The sequence below is a fragment of the Equus caballus genome, chromosome 16 (genome assembly GCF_041296265.1).
Source record: "Equus caballus isolate H_3958 breed thoroughbred chromosome 16, TB-T2T, whole genome shotgun sequence".
Classification (NCBI taxonomy): Eukaryota; Metazoa; Chordata; class Mammalia; order Perissodactyla; family Equidae; genus Equus; species Equus caballus.
The window spans coordinates 77,593,474-77,608,767 of record NC_091699.1 but is presented as its reverse complement, the minus strand read 5'-3'; the positions used below and the strand labels follow the sequence as shown (position 1 = coordinate 77,608,767).

The 15,294-nt window shown below is 52.8% G+C and overlaps 1 protein-coding gene across 5 annotated transcripts in view; it reads right to left on the bottom strand.

The window, feature by feature from the left end:
- The window catches only part of SH3BP5 (SH3 domain binding protein 5), a 71,548-nt gene that overhangs the window by 2,276 nt on the left and 53,978 nt on the right, over positions 1–15,294 (bottom strand). For all 5 annotated transcript variants that reach the window (XM_070238129.1, XM_070238130.1, XM_001917851.5 and 2 more), the window contains 4 exons: positions 11,360–11,524; positions 3,663–3,793; positions 2,327–2,369; positions 1,502–1,721 (listed from right to left, as the gene is read on the bottom strand). In XM_070238129.1, the coding sequence (XP_070094230.1) occupies positions 1,502–1,721; positions 2,327–2,369; positions 3,663–3,793; positions 11,360–11,524 (559 nt within the window). The remainder of the gene's footprint in view (positions 1–1,501; positions 1,722–2,326; positions 2,370–3,662; positions 3,794–11,359; positions 11,525–15,294) is intronic.

Genomic DNA, 15,294 nt, shown 5'->3' with positions numbered 1-15,294 from the left:
ACAAAGGAACCTAGTTCCTTAAACACCTCCAGAAGTGTTTGCTGCTGGCAGGCAGTGGGACACGGCATGGGGACGGCAGAATCCCTGCCACCGTGGGCCCCTAATAAAAGGAAAATGACCCCCCAAGCCTGCTTGACCAGACAGTAAGGCAGCTGGAAGGGAAGCAGTTGCATCCATGGATATCCAGTGTCTTTACAACAAGGTTCTAGTCCCTGCCCTAGAAGTCAGTGTCACCAGACACTGTGTAACGGCGGAAGATGAACGCAGCCTCAGATCAGGGGCTTTCTCCGCTCCAGTCCCCAAACAGAACCACACGTCCGCAGCAAGAGGGCCGGCCCCTTGTAACGCATCCTGAACAAAGCCTGTCAGACTCAAGGGCTGTCTTCTTCCGCAGTAGAACAGGAGCTGCTGGAAGAAACAGCCCTGCGGGGAGTATCTGTTGGGACCTTTATCTTCCAGGTGACTTCTGATCTCATAAAGGACACACTCAGGCCCACCTAGATCACTATTTGCTGGGAAAGAACAACATTCCTTTACAGTGCTCCGTAGCTTGTGCCTCACTTATCTTGTGGACCAGCATAGCCGAGGCCCAGAGACCTGTCGTTCTTGTGGTTTGAAAGCCACTTCAGCCTTTAACTGTTTCCCCTCAGCCTGCAGGTAATCCTGCTTCTTATTAGATCTTTTATCTTCTACTCCTCTTTTCTCCTCCCTCATTTTGAACACAGCCTTGTGGCATCCCCTACCATAAACGAGAGGACACCATAAGTGAGGAGTACTGTAATGCTGGGGACAGAAAATGGACTCAGATCTGAACTCAGATCCTAGCTCTACTACTTGTAGCCTTGGTCCAGTTACTTAACCTCTCTGAACTTCATGTTCCTTTCCATACACAGGTGATGAGACGAAGTATATTAAAGTACCTCACACATCATCAATGCTCAAATTATAGTTTCCTTTTCCTTTACCTTGGGCCTGGCACTTAAATGTTTGTTGACTGAATTAAAGAACACCTGAGAAAGGAGCTTGGGAAAGAGCCAACAGGGATTATTCCACAGAAAAGAAGAAGAAGGGAAGTGTGCAAAAACAGTGCCAGAAAGGTTGTAACATAGATGGAATCACGTCAAACCTCGACGTTTCCAGGTGGCCCCGGAAGCTCTCCATAGTCAGACACCAGTGAGGGCCACCGTTTGCAGAGTGCTTACTGGGTGCCAGCATTGTTTCATGTAATCCTAACCACCACTTGACACAGTAGATAGAAGCAACTATGAGCCTTGAATGATGTACTCAATCTCAGGAGTGAAAGTGTAACATTTTCCCGACTCATTTGACCACGGAATCCTGACTCTGAAGATCACAGTGTTCCACAAAACCTGGGAAGCCACCAGAAATAGCCCTCAGGCCTGCCTGACTCTCTGAGGCTCCTCCACGATGGCGAGACAGCCCTGGAAGCAGATGACACAAGCCGCGTCATCTCCTGCTTGTGCACGAGCCCCCAACTCACCAGAAACGGCGTCCGGCTCAGGCTTGCCCCCCGCCAGGTCCTCCACGGACGTGCTGCTGCCCTCGGCCCCGACGCCGCAGCCGCGGGGCCCCATGGCGCTGGAACGCCGCCGCTCGTGGATCTCGTCTGAGATCATCTCCAGGTTCTTCAGGGCTGTCTTATACTCGCCTTTCGCCAGGGCCAGTTTGGCCTGCAGGTCGTCCACAGTCTTCTTCAGTTGCTGGTCAGGAGAACGAGAGGCCCGGTAAACAAAGGCCGCCTACCGGCCTTGCGATGCTTTTGAAAGACAGGTTCAAGTACATTTTCTACCCATCACTCCACTCCAAAGACCTTCCCAAGACATGACCGAGGACCTGATTCCTCTTATCACAGCTATCCCTGCACCAGATAAAAGCAGCCACCACCCCCCAGCTCCCGTCCAGGTGACAAACTCAAACTCCAGTACCCAGAAACTATCACAGCAGAATAAATCCCATCAGGGAAGCAGCAGTGGGTGTCAAACTCACACAGGAGCCCCAAGTCTACCATCTGGTCCCCTGTACCGTGGTACTCACACTTGGGCTTGCATCAGCACGCCCCGCGGGATGCTGCCGGTCCTTGGTAGCACCCTAAGAACCACTGCCCCAGTACAAGACAGAAAGGGACTCGAGGGCAGATTCAGAGACCACCGAGGACCCAACCAAGGCCAGAAAACACCGTCAAGGATGTCTCTCTCTCCACTCTCCTCTTGTAGCAAATGCCTCATTTGAAAGCCTGCTGCCACAAGAACTGGGGCTTTGAATGCAGGAAAATCCCATCAGCTACAAAGCCAAAGGCCACACGTACCTCAAGCTGCACGTAGTACTTCGCTTTGAGTTCAAAATAAGGCCTGTGGAAGACAGGAAGAAAAACCCTAAGAGTGATATAACACAGTGACCACTGTAAACCCCACAGGGGGTACAGGAAGCAGCATTCGCCACAGCTGGCCAGGCCATCCTTGGCCTGGAGGGATTTAGACTCTGATGAGGCTGTGAGATGAAGGGTTGCTCCCAGCTCCAGGGCCTGATGGACACAGACGCCCGTCAGAGCCACTGGCTCACCCAGGGCCGTGCTTGCAGAAGGCCCATCTCAGGATATGGGGAACCCACACACATGTACACATATCCTGGAGCCCCAAAACCCTGGGTCACTTTCCTCTCTGGGGAGGCTGTTCAAGTCCACACAGTGTGCCCAGCAGCTACGGTGGCCCAGATCTCCTCTCCTAAGGAGACTGGCTCCCCAAGGATGAATAGCACATAAGGGCTGAGAAGGCGCTGCCTCAACACACATCTTCCTCTGCTGAGGTCGAAGCATCACTCCTCCCGCCCTGAGCACAGTGGGGCCACCAAAAGGACAGGGGCTCATGCTGGGCCTCTTGGACTTTGTCCAGGAATAGAGGTATCAGATGGTCTGCAGACCCAGACAGGTCATGGGCAAGAGAGAGGACAAGAAAGGCCAACATCCTACTAGTCGCCTAGGTTCTGGGGCAGCCAGAGGACACTGGCTCTTTTTAGGAACTTTGGTGTCTGAGCATAAGAGCAGACCGATGCTTTATTCTTGAGCTGTTCACCCTCCATGAAACTCTCGGTCTGTCTGGCTGTTGGGTCTAGGCCATCCCAAGTCCTGTCTCTTGCTTGGAGGCCCAGCAATTGTGAGTGAAGCAGGGGACTTGTCCCCACGATCATTACTGTATAAAAATATATGAGCAGTAGTGAGAAGAGCTTGGGAAAAACCTCCATTACAACCAGTCTTGCACATTTCATCAACTCTTGATCCACACAGAATGTGTATTGTGTACACAGCTCACCTCCATTATGCTGATAGGTAAACTGAGGGGCAAGGCTCATCCACGCTGTCAGCCACAGAGCCAAGGGTACAAGCTGAGTTTCCCAAGGCGCAGCCCCAGGCCCCAGCCAGCAGGCTGTGTAATGGTTTGCTTTTGAAATTCCTTTTTCCAAGTCTCCCAGGAAGACCGTTCAGCACCTGCTGCCCCTGGGGGTTATGTAGAACAGTGGTGGGGCAGAGGGAGCCCGGGCAGGGGCCCCTGGGGAGGCGGGTCCCGGAATGCATGGCACATACAAGGTTGAGAAGATGCGTAAGAGGACATCCACATGGCCCCAGGGGCCCTCACGCCCAGACTCACTTGGACTTGTTGATGGCTCTCTTGAGTTTCTTCTCCAGCTGCCGCATGCGGCCCATAGCCGCGTTGTACCTGGCCGCCGTCTCCTTGTGCACCAGCTCACTCCTCGTCTTGGTCTGTTCTGCCTCCATGACCTTCAAATGACAGCAGAGGTCAGCTGGCCAAGCCCAGAACAGTCCCTTATTGGGGTATTACTTATATCATTTAAAAAATATATTCTTTGAGGGGCCGGCCCATAGCATAGTGGTTAAGTTCAGTGGCCCAGGTTCACGGGTTCGGATCCCAGGTGTGAACCTACACCACTCATCAGCTATGCTGTGGTGGCAACCCACATGTGGTGAGCTAACACATATGTTAGCTCAGGGCTAATCTTCCTCAAGCAAAAAAGGAGGAAGATTGGCAACAGATGTTAACACAGGGCTAATCTTCCTCAGTGGAAAAAAAAAAAATCTCTATATATATTTTTTGAGGAAATTAATGGGCAGACTAAGATTGAACTCACTTCCAAATAGAGGAGGATTACTTTTCCCTATTAAGCTACTTTGGAAAAATCTTGTCAGGTAAGATTAAACAGCCAAATTGTCTGAGGCAATGACTGTGGAAAGAAAACATGGAAAAACAAAAATCAGAGAAAAATAGGAAACATTCTCTGATTCAATCACTGACTCTTCCTTGTGCTCAGGCCTCCTGGCTCTAAGCAGCCGCCATGGCCTCCTCCTGCTCCCAGCCTGGGGAAGGCTCAGAGGCAAACAGTGCCAGCAGGAACTGAACAGACAGCGAGGAACTGGGAGACCTCGCAAAACCAGCGTGCCAGCGTCAGGACAACAAGGCAGGCATGAGTCCAGCTGTTTGGCCCTTTCCAAATGTCCTGAATGAGCTGGTAGACATAGAAGAATCCAGGATCCAGAGGCTCAAACTTCACATTTAAACAATTAAATAAATATCAAATCATTAACATCAGATTTTGAGGTTCACAAAAATTCATGATCAGGAGACCAGTCAGAGTTCTGGTGGGAACATTTTGTTCAGCCTATTGATAAAAACAAGTTAAAAACCCAACAGCCATGGGGCCAGCCCCGTGGCCGAGTGGTTACGTTCACACACTCCACTTGGGAGGCCCAGGGTTTCACTGGTTCGGATCCTGGGTGCGGACATGGCACCACTCATCAAGCCATGCTGAGGCGGCGTGCCACATGCCACAACTAGAGGGACCCATAACTAAAATACATAACTATCTACTGGGGGGCTTTGGGGAGAAGGAAAAATTAAAAAAAAAAAAAAAATCCCAACAACCAAGGGCGCTCAAGGGCCCAAAACACAGCAGCTCACGGGCATTCCCTGACTCATGGACAATGTTGGTTCTCTCCCTCTTTACCTAAAGAAAAGCCTCAGAACGAGGCCTGCCTTGAGGAGAGATGACGAAGGAAATAAACAGCAGTTTAGGCCATATAAGCCGCTCACAATTTCTTTCCCCTCTTCCACTTACAACTCACGTAAGCGTTATAAAATGAACTGGAGAGGCAGAAGCAAGGGTAGGCTAGAGAGCCGTACTTTGTTTTACGTGAAGAGCATCAGAGAGGAGCCCAGGGGGCCCTCCTCTCAGACCCAGCAGGACCGTTTTAGGGAGGCACCGTGCCTGTAACGCGAGGTTGAAGGAGCAGCCACGGCCCGAGGCTGCCAAGGTCCCACCATCCGCCCCAGTAGCAGCCAGCCAGCCCTGGAATCACTCCAGTTTGCACTGACTTATAATAAGGATTTTTAAAAGTGTCGGGAAAAATCATAAAAGACTTTGAAATGCGCATAAAAAACTACCAGGTGTCTTGTCGAGCGGACCCTTCCAGGTTGTCTCTGGCTTTCATTGTCTTGGAGCTGTTTTACCACCCCGTAAGCTGTAGAAAATGGAGAGCAATACAAACGATTCTTATCCCTAGAAATGAAGATGGATTGTGTCCCAGTGGAGGCGCATCTGACTATCGACTGGCCTGGAAATATTGACCCATTTTGCATGTTTGTAAATTCATCTCGGCATCCCTGGTTTTCCACAGATGAGAGTGTTTTTTGAATCCTCCTTTGAAATAGCTGTAACATCTTATTAGTTCCCTCCTTAATTAATGAAATAAAATCTTTGATATGAGTACATTTTATATTTATCAGGATTATGCTTTTACCTTCTTTAAAATATATATCTTTTAACAATGGTTTCAATGTTTGAGATAACTTTTAAAAACAACAGAATGAAAACAAAGCCAGAGAAGGGAAAGAAGAGGGACCTGCACCGAGCTGGCAGGAGGTGACAGGCTCACTGAACGACTTCTCGACCAAGACCAAAGGGCTGGGAGAATCCTCTTGCTTTACTTCTAACACCAAAGATGTCACAGTGAAACAAAATGCACGAAAAACACCCCATGCTTGGATGCTGTCTTGTCTTAAATCTTAGGCTTTAAGGATTTCCTGGGGTAACCTTTATAAAAACTCAAAGCCCCAAGCTTATCAGACAAAGACAACCTCTTGGGTGTGACCTGTTCCAATACAAAAGAATTCAAGGCAGCGTTCACCTTTAAGGAGCTGTCCGAAAGCATTTGAAACAGGCTGACTGATGCAGGATGAAAGCTGTGATTTGAGGCTACTGCAGAAAGAGTCCCCTGCAAGAAGTGGGGTTCTAGCCAGCCGCACCGAGGCCCTCGTTCTATCTCGGCCCCTAGTCTGCAAAAAGCAGCACAGGTTTTCCAAAATTAAGCACTTAGAAAGCTCCAAGCACTTGGCGATATTGCCAGTGAAGACTGACGAGGCGGCAGGCATGTCGCCGTCCCCTGCCTCACCCCCATCAGGCCACGTCCACCATGTCCTGTCCCAATCTTCCCCGCCCCCCACACATGCAGTCTCTCGCTCTTGAGAGACAGGCTCCAACTCCCAAGTCAGCCTCCTGGGGAAAGTCACCAAGCACGTCACCTTGGTTGCATCTCCTAGGCAACCAAGGAGCCCCTCCATCAGAAGCCTGGAATCAGGATGGGCTGCGTGCTGCTGTGCATGGGGAGAAAGAAAGAGGATAGGGAGGATGGTGGCGCAGGTGGCTCTGCCGGGAAGGTTGAAGCCACAGGGAAGTGATAATGAAGAAATCCCACAGGCCTCAAGGCAGCTGCAGGCTTGACTGAGCAACCAACCAGGCACGTGTAATTCAGACCTGGGCAAGACGCCCACTGCCATCGCCCCAGGCCTCCCGGGGCCAGCCGTGCCCTCCTCGAAGCCCGGGTTGACAGCAATTTCATCTGGACTCCATCTCTGCACTGTGCTCTTCAGTCTTACCACCATCACATTCAATTTAGAGCCACATACACTGATTAAGCACCTACTGTGAGCGCAAAGCATACAGGAGACCATACCCTGGGCTGACAGCCTCACAGCGTATAGACACGGCCAGCAGCTGTGACCATCACTCAAGCTGGCGTGGGATCCAGGCTGTCAGGACGGCCATGGCAGCTCAGGGGGGCTTGACAGCAGAGGCGGCGCTGGAGAGGGGTCTTCAGCATGTGGCATTTGGGATAACGGATATGAAGGGAGGAAGCACTTCTGAAGGGGCTGAAGAGGGTTTGCCCAGGCTGCAGTTCTTCCTTGGGTCTAGCCACATGTCCACTGCCCCGTTTGTCATCTCCACAGGATGAGCATGCAGGACTCACACAGACAACAAAGGGAGCAGTGCTCAGCATCCCACCTCATTTCGCAGAGCTGGAAGGCTCCAGAAGAAAATAATTGTGCACCATGAACAGAGTCTTGGCTTCCCTCGTGATGGTTTAGAACTTCCTCCCCAGAGGGGACCCTGTCCTGGGGAAGACCCACAGGCTCTCTGTTAATTTCTGGGTGCATCCACCTCAGCCTACAGGACTAAGAAATCGGGCACTTCTGGGATTCTCGAAATCCTGCCCCTCAGACCTGTCCCAAGACTGGCCACCTCCCAGTGTCATTCCAGGGTTTGAGGCCCAGTCAACCTGAGCAGCCAGAACCGGTGCTGGATGAGTCTGCTCCAGGACAGCCGCGGCACCAAGCCCTGGGCAGGTAAGTGGGCAGTGGGCCCTGGAGAAAGCATGCAGGTGGCAGCTGCCTGTGCTCAGGATTCTACAGAAGCCACAGGCCTCTGCCCCTCCTCCTAGGTCAGCAGGACAGACAGAGGTGTGGGTCCAGGAGTGCCCAACTGGCCCCTCCTGGGAGCCCAGGGTGGCAGGCAGCTGGGGCCACTGCTCAGACACAGGCCCTCTGCTCACAGCAGCACCCGGAGGATACTCAGATACTTTCCGCCTCGACACTGACAGGCACTGAACAGGTGTGCCAGTGGGCTGGGTGCAGCCTACTCACTGGGTCCCGTGCCAGCAGAATGACCTGAATTCACCTGCCGACATCCACCCAGATGGCTCCCCCATGTCCTGTTCCAGCTTTCTCAACTCCTCCCCACTCCTTGGGCCCTTCTACCCTCGCTGACATCCCCAACATCCTGGAGCTAAGATCAGGGTCCTCCCTCTCCCCGGGGAAGGCAGTTTCACTGTCTCCGCAGAACCTCAGCTCATTCAGGCTGTTTTCTGATTTTTATTGCCCCCCTGGGCTAGGGGAGCCCGAGACGATGGCTTCTCACCGCCACGTGGGAGAGGGGTGGTACATACCCACCAGCGTCGGGAAAGCTGGCCTGGACAGCCCCTCACGCGCCATCCCAGGCCTCAGACACCCAGGCACCCGGCCAGTCTCCATGCCAGGCCCTGGGAGGGGAGGCCGCCTCTGCGTCCTTTCCTCTCCTGCAGCTGCCTGCTCCAGTTCATGAGCAGCTGATGCCGCCCCATTTCCGAGTCACATTCTCTTCCTCCTCTGTGGGTCTCTTTTGGCAGACTTCAGAAAAGTCGGCCCCTCCTCCCAGACGCCAGGCCTCCCCTCCCAGAGGATGAACCACTATCACCTTCCCAGAAAGGCTGCTTCAAGGATAAACCGGCCGAGGCTGCAGGGGCCTCTGCTGCCCAAAGCCCTAAGCAACAAGCAGCAGGGACTCGGGGCCCCGCTCCCCAGGGAGGCCACTCACGTGCAGGCTCAGCAGCTCTGCCTCATGCTACCTGTGGCTTCCAAAGCCCTCCCTCACCCCAGCACTGAGTGGAGGACTGTTCCTTTGTCCCTGTCTGTGGCACTGCATGTGGCCGAACAGAGAATACCGGGGCTCCTGGCACCGCTTATGTTCCCTAGTGCAGTGGCTTCAGCCGTGGCTCCAAGCATGGCTGCCCAATGTCACCAAAAGTCTCAAAGGAACGAAGGGGACACACTGATGGCCTCGGGCAAGGAACATGGGGACCCCTTCTTCCACTGGGCCTGGGGTGGGGGATCATACAGCCCAAACCCCTGTACTTCCTTAAGATAGCCCCAGATCTTTCTCTAGACCCATAGTAGTACTGTCTTTGGAAGAAGAGGGTGAGACAATGTTCCCTTCTCCTGAAGAAGCAGGCTTCCTGGAATACCCAGAAGTCAGACAAGGCAGCGGACGTATTCTAGACCCTTCACTGTCTTCATTGACTAGCATTCAGCAAGCCGAGCGTGCCAGGCCCACAAGGCTCCAGGAGCAGGCAACACGAGCCCCATTCAGGGAAACACTGAATCCACAGGGAGGCTCACAGCGAAGCCGCACATGCGTCTGCACCATCCATCAGATTCAGAGCACCTGTCCCCACAGGCTGAGTTTCCTAGTGACGCAAAGATGTGGTTGGGGAAAGCTGTGCCACCAACCAGCTCTGTCTCCTCCTCCCTCAGCAGGTCAAGGAGCAGCCCTTCAGGCCTATGCAACTGTGAAGGAATCTGGGAAAGAGGAACAGCAGCCCCAGGGTGGAAATCCTGCCCTGTGACCCAGAACACCTGCCAATCTGCAGTGGTGACTCCCACGACCAAAAACCTAAATGTCTAGGCCCTTCCCTAGTGAGGCCACACATCAGACAACCTTCTCCAGGCCCCTAAGAAGCCCCGTGTGCTCTCAGGAGGCCCAAGGCTATCTTGTACGGCCACACAAGTTGTGCACTGCACAACTCCAGGCAGCGCCATTCCCAAAGACGACAGTGTGAATGGTGCTCCTGGGAGTTGTGCAATGTGGGGTCATCTGGGGACATCTCCCCTTGACCGGCCACTCATCATCCACGAGAGCCCCAGGGTTTAAAAAACAGATTAAAAAGAAGAAGAAGAAACATGTTTTGTTTTGTTTTTTAAAGAACAGATTAAATATTTCTGAAATGATTCTTACAGGCTAATTTAGATCTCCAGTCGGGGTGGAAGGAGGGCAAAAAAGGAAGGCCACCTTCAGCTAACTTCTTAGAAGGAGCTACTCTTTTTTTTTTTGGTCCTTTTCACGTCTGTCAGGCTGTGGCTTATAAATTTCCAAGATTTCCAACCTCTGCTTGGTGTTTCACCAGCTGACCCAGGAAAGCGGCCCATGTTCGGCTCTCCAAGCATCGTGTCCACTAGGGGGCAGGAGGCCCAAGGCCACACACAGACCAGCAGGGCGCCTCAGGCTTCATGGGGAGCAGGTGTAAAGCCAATGCGGATTTGACTCTCGAAGTCATTTGTGTGTCAGACTTTCTATTTAAGGAAGCACAAGGCCATCTTTAATTATCAGGTCCCCCAGGACTTGAGCCACGGTGGCAGGTGACATTGAAAAGGGACAGGCTGTAGACATTAATCCTGACTTTCTCTTCCAGCCCCACAGGCAGCCTCTCAAGGAGTCAAGGCCAGGGTTGCAGCCCCCAACCCTTCTATGTCACTCCCCCATCCAAGACCTCAGTTGGAGCTGTTGAAGCCACATGTCAGCTCACCCACCACCCTGCAGCGAATCAGCCTGGAGAAGGAGGGAGGGGTCCAGAACATTCTGCATGACTCCCAGGAAACCCAGTAGAGTTAGGTGTTAGGTGGAGGTGACAATTCCAACTGAGCCAAGAAGCTGTCCCACCACTTCTGATTCTGAGCATTGTGGGCAGAGAGGAGGTCGTGGGAGCTGGCAAAGAGCCAAACCATAATGGCTTAAAACCCAGGAGTCAAAGCTGGGTAGAGGTCATACACAGCTCACTTCCTGTCTTCATGCTGGCTCCCCAAATCCCCGCCCAGCCTGCAGGCCAGGCCTGCGTGCCCACTGGATTCTGGTCTCCCCCACCTTGGCCCCCGTCTTCCCGCCGCCAGCACACACAACCTAAGTCCAGGCCCAGCACGGTTGGAGGCTGTTAATCAAGGCCTTCTGCCTGGGACTGTAACCCGGGCCAAGCCCCCAGCACCACCCGGTCCTCTGAGAAGCCCAGTCCACAGGCAAGACCTTCAGGGATGGTCTGAACCAGACAAGCACCAAGGAGCACAGGGAAGGAGCAGCTATACCCGGCCCTGGGCAACTGTCATCCCTGAGGATGGCTTAGTCCCAGGCCTCGCTGATGTGCCCCACGGAGAGGACAACCTGTGACTTTCAGAGAGCGTTTTTAGGTAACGTGCCTGAGAGTCTGTTTCCTCTGCTTGGGGAAACCAGCACACACAGAGCTCACCAGAATCAGCAGGGAGTCTGGATCAGACGGACAACGGGGAGGTGCAGAACGCTCCCACACCCCACCCACAGGTACACAGCCTGCCCTGATGCAGACGCCCACACGCACACAGACACGCGCGCAAGTGCAGGCACACCCCTCACAGGCACACACAGCCATGACTCATACCCTCTGAGTGGCGTGATTCAGCATCTCCTGCCAGGCCGAGTCGAACTGCCGCTTGTCATCCTCCAGCAGCCGCTGCTCAGCCAGGGAGATGGTTTCCTTGGCGGCGCGTAGCACCTCTGTGGCCCTCTGGAAGTCCTGCGTGGCTTTCTGAGCTTCCAGCTGAGCCTGTGTGAGAAAGAACCCTCATGAGGCCTCAGGAAATGGCAGGAGCTCCTGCTGGCCCATCACACCCTCCAAAAGATGACCAACCGGAGGGCCGAGACATGCCCTGTCCATCACTACCTTTCCACCCCGGGAACAGGCCTGGCACCTGCAGGCCCTTGAAAATGCTGGATGGGTGAAGGGCACCAGATGGATGAATGGACGATCTTCATAGTCTGGAACCCAGCGGGCCAGATAAACACGCCAGCTCTCAGTCAGAGTCAGAGACGGCAAACCAGCCCCTTGTGTGACAGGTATGGCCAACCGTGGCCTTCACTAATGATGCCAAGGTGGACAGGGATCCCCAGCACCATCCCTGCCCAGATCCATGGCTCGATTCATGACATGTCAGACCAGAAAGGCCCCAGAGATCACAGTCCAACAGCTTCATTGACTAGGTGGGAACTGTGGCTCCGAGAGCACCGAGTCTTCCTTAAACTCAGACAGCTGGTCAGAAGCAAAGCTGTGACCGGACTCCAGAGTCCCACCCCAGGGCTGTCACTCTGCCAGTCAGGCCCCCACTCAATTCACACTTGCCACACCAGCGACAGAAGGACAGAACTTTCACAACATAGTCCCTGCTTTGAAGGAACATCAAGTGGGAGAATCAACACAAACTGTAGCTGAACAACCACCAGCCACAGACAACCACCAGCCACGTGTGGCTACTGAACACTTGAAATGTCATTAATCCAAATTTAGTGTAAAACACCCCAAAGTTCAAAGACTTACTACAAAAAAAGAATGTGAACTATCTCATTCATTTTTATATTGATGATGAAATGATAATATCTTTGATACACTGAGTTAAACAAGATATCTTATTAAAATTAATTTCACCTGTTTCTTTTTACTTTTTTACAGTGACTACTAGAAAATTTTACATTACATAGTTGATTCACATTCTCCCTCTTTTGGACAGTAAACACACCTCCCCCAAGAATGGGCCATGTGATGGCATCAGAAATCAACAACACAACCCTCGGTCACCACTCTGAACTCCCTTCTTGAATTCCCCACCAGAGCACGAGCGAGCCATTGCCAAACGCTGGCCCGAGCCGCATGCTACCCACCCACCTCGGTTAACCAGTCCCCACGTCAGTTACATAAGCCTGGGGACACCCACGGGGCAGCCCCTGGGACTCGGGGGGAGGGGAGGGGAACAACAGGGCCCCCACCCATCTCCAGAGGGAGTCTCACATGACTGAGAGGAAGTCTTCAGAAACCACAGGATGAGGACACTTTTCGAAGACGGTTAGGGGAACAAAATGAGACTTGGAGCACAGCAGCCCCCAGGACAAGGAACAGCTCTGTGACCCCATGGTTGCCACCCTCCATCATTCAGGGATCGGTGAAGGAGTACTGCACCGCAGACCGACCCTCCAGGCGAGGACAATCTGGTCAGGATGCTGAAGTGGGCACAGAGCAGATGTTCAGAAGTCTGTCATACGATGCCATGCAAGAGAGTGCCACGGGAGGGAGGGAACTCTGTATCGTAAGGGGATGTGGGGGAGACATTCCTTCCAGCAGAGGGAATCGAGGATGGCTTCGTAAAGGAGGATGATCCCGAAGTGAGGATAAAGGATGGGGACGATTTGGAAACGAAGGCTTGATGGGGGCCAGGAGGAAGCAGCGTTATGAGACTCACAGGATGTGTAGGAGACCTGACCAAGTCTCCCATGGAAGTTTTCAAAAGGAATCGAGCGTGGAGGCCTTGAATGAAGGCTTCAGCCTAAGTGGCCCAGGGACCCGTCTGCTCTCTAAGTGCCCCAGACCACGCAGCCACTCAGGGGCCTCAGCCACACAATAGGGACAAGGGGCCCACCCTCTAGAGAACCGAGCCACCCACTGGGAAGAAACGCCACAGCGCAACATGCTCTGGGCAACATAACTCACCATTCCAGACCTCGCGCCCTCCCCCTACCCCGGACCACCCACAGTTCCCCCTGGTGGGGACAGCCTTGTGGGGGCCTCCAGCTGCCCAGACTTGCTGCAGGGAAAGGGCAGCAGCACAGGGCCTGTCACTTCACAGCTGTCCCCACCCTGCACCACAGACCACTACCTACAGGTTTCCAACCAACACCAGCAGACAATTAATCCCCCAGGATTCGAATATTTCCTAAAATGGGATTTGTATTTGGTTTTGGTTTTTAGGAAACTTTAATGTTTCAATTCAGCACCATTTAAGAGCCAACTCTCTTCCCCCAGGTTTCCCTGCTTGAAGGAAGCTTTTCTTCAAACCAAAGAAGCAGCTCTCGTGGGGACCTTCTAAACCGTGGCAGCTGCACCCCGGGCCCAGGACTCCTCACCGGCTCTCATGAGTTCCAAATAAGGGAGCCTGATCTCTACAGAGATGGAAGACAGGAAGCCATCTGAAGAGGACTTGCAGAAGAACCTGCTCTCTCCCAAGATCCTGGTGAGTTCCTGAAGTTTCCGTGAGGTTCCGTCCCTCCTGTGGGGCAGGATCAGAAACCATGCCTGCCCTGTCATATCACGGCTCCTACTAAATTAACGGTTGGCTCCACACTTAACCCACAGCAACAAGGGGGCATCTCTCCATCAATTACCCACTTACTCATTCATTCAAGTAAGTGTTGGGCATCTGTCCTGCACCCCCTCGGTCTATTCTCTCCATCTTTCTTGGTAAAAGAGCCTTTACATCTCAGGGCGAGGGAACGTGCCAGCTGAAGGCCCTACTTCCCAGCCGACACTACAGCTAATGCCCCTGTTAGTAACTTCCAGCTAGTGAGATGTAAATGCACGTGGAGTGAGACCTCCAGGACTCCTTTGTCTTTGCATCTGTGATATTAATACAATGGCTGGTGCTTCAACAGCCATTTTGGATCATCAGGCAACTCGCTAAAGATGGAGGAACAGAACAGTAAGTTAGGTGCCTGTCCTGGACCCCGTCACTTTTTACAGGACAGAAAAAGTAAAGCCAGTGTTATTTGGAGGGTTTGCTGTTAAACTCAGCCAAATCTGAACATAAATGATACCACATCTTCCCCTCTACACAGCTGGGCTATTCTGCAAACCTGCTAGAAATGACTATCACAGGCCAGTGTAGACGGGTCAAACCTCCCTCAGATTCCTTCCAGCCAGTCGTAGCCCATTTCACTACTACTAAGCCCAAGGAACCGAACTTTGGGGGCTTCCTAAAGAACCCTAAAGCTCATGGCCTCCTCCAAGACATTTCATAAAACATTTTCTAGAATGACATACACGAGGAAGAACCAGGCAGGCGCACACACAAGGCGAGGGAGCATCCCACCACACCCGCACTAGTGGGATGTAGTCCATTCGCCGTTGATGGAGTACCTCCTGGAGGCTGTTCCGGAGAGGAGGGGGCCCACACCAAAATCAGGGTTCCAACTCAGTCTAGAAAACGGAGATGTTCATTAAGACTCCAGTACAAGACAGGTTGTGACAGTGACAGAGGTATAACACGTGCTATGGGAATGTAGGGAAGAGAGACAGTGATCTGTCCCAGGTTTGCTGGGGAAGATTCCTCCAAGGAGAGGGTGCCAGGCACCAGACTGGCCACAGACATAAAGGAGGCATCAAAGAGTTTACCCACATCTCTAACTGAGGAGGGCTTAACTCCGAGAGCGCTCCCCAGTGTCACAACAGGACACATGCCCTCCAAAATCAGAGGCCAATGGAGCAGCCCCAAAGAGAGGTGGCCACCTGGTTCTCACCATGGTCTAAAAGACGATACCTAGAAATCCTTGGCA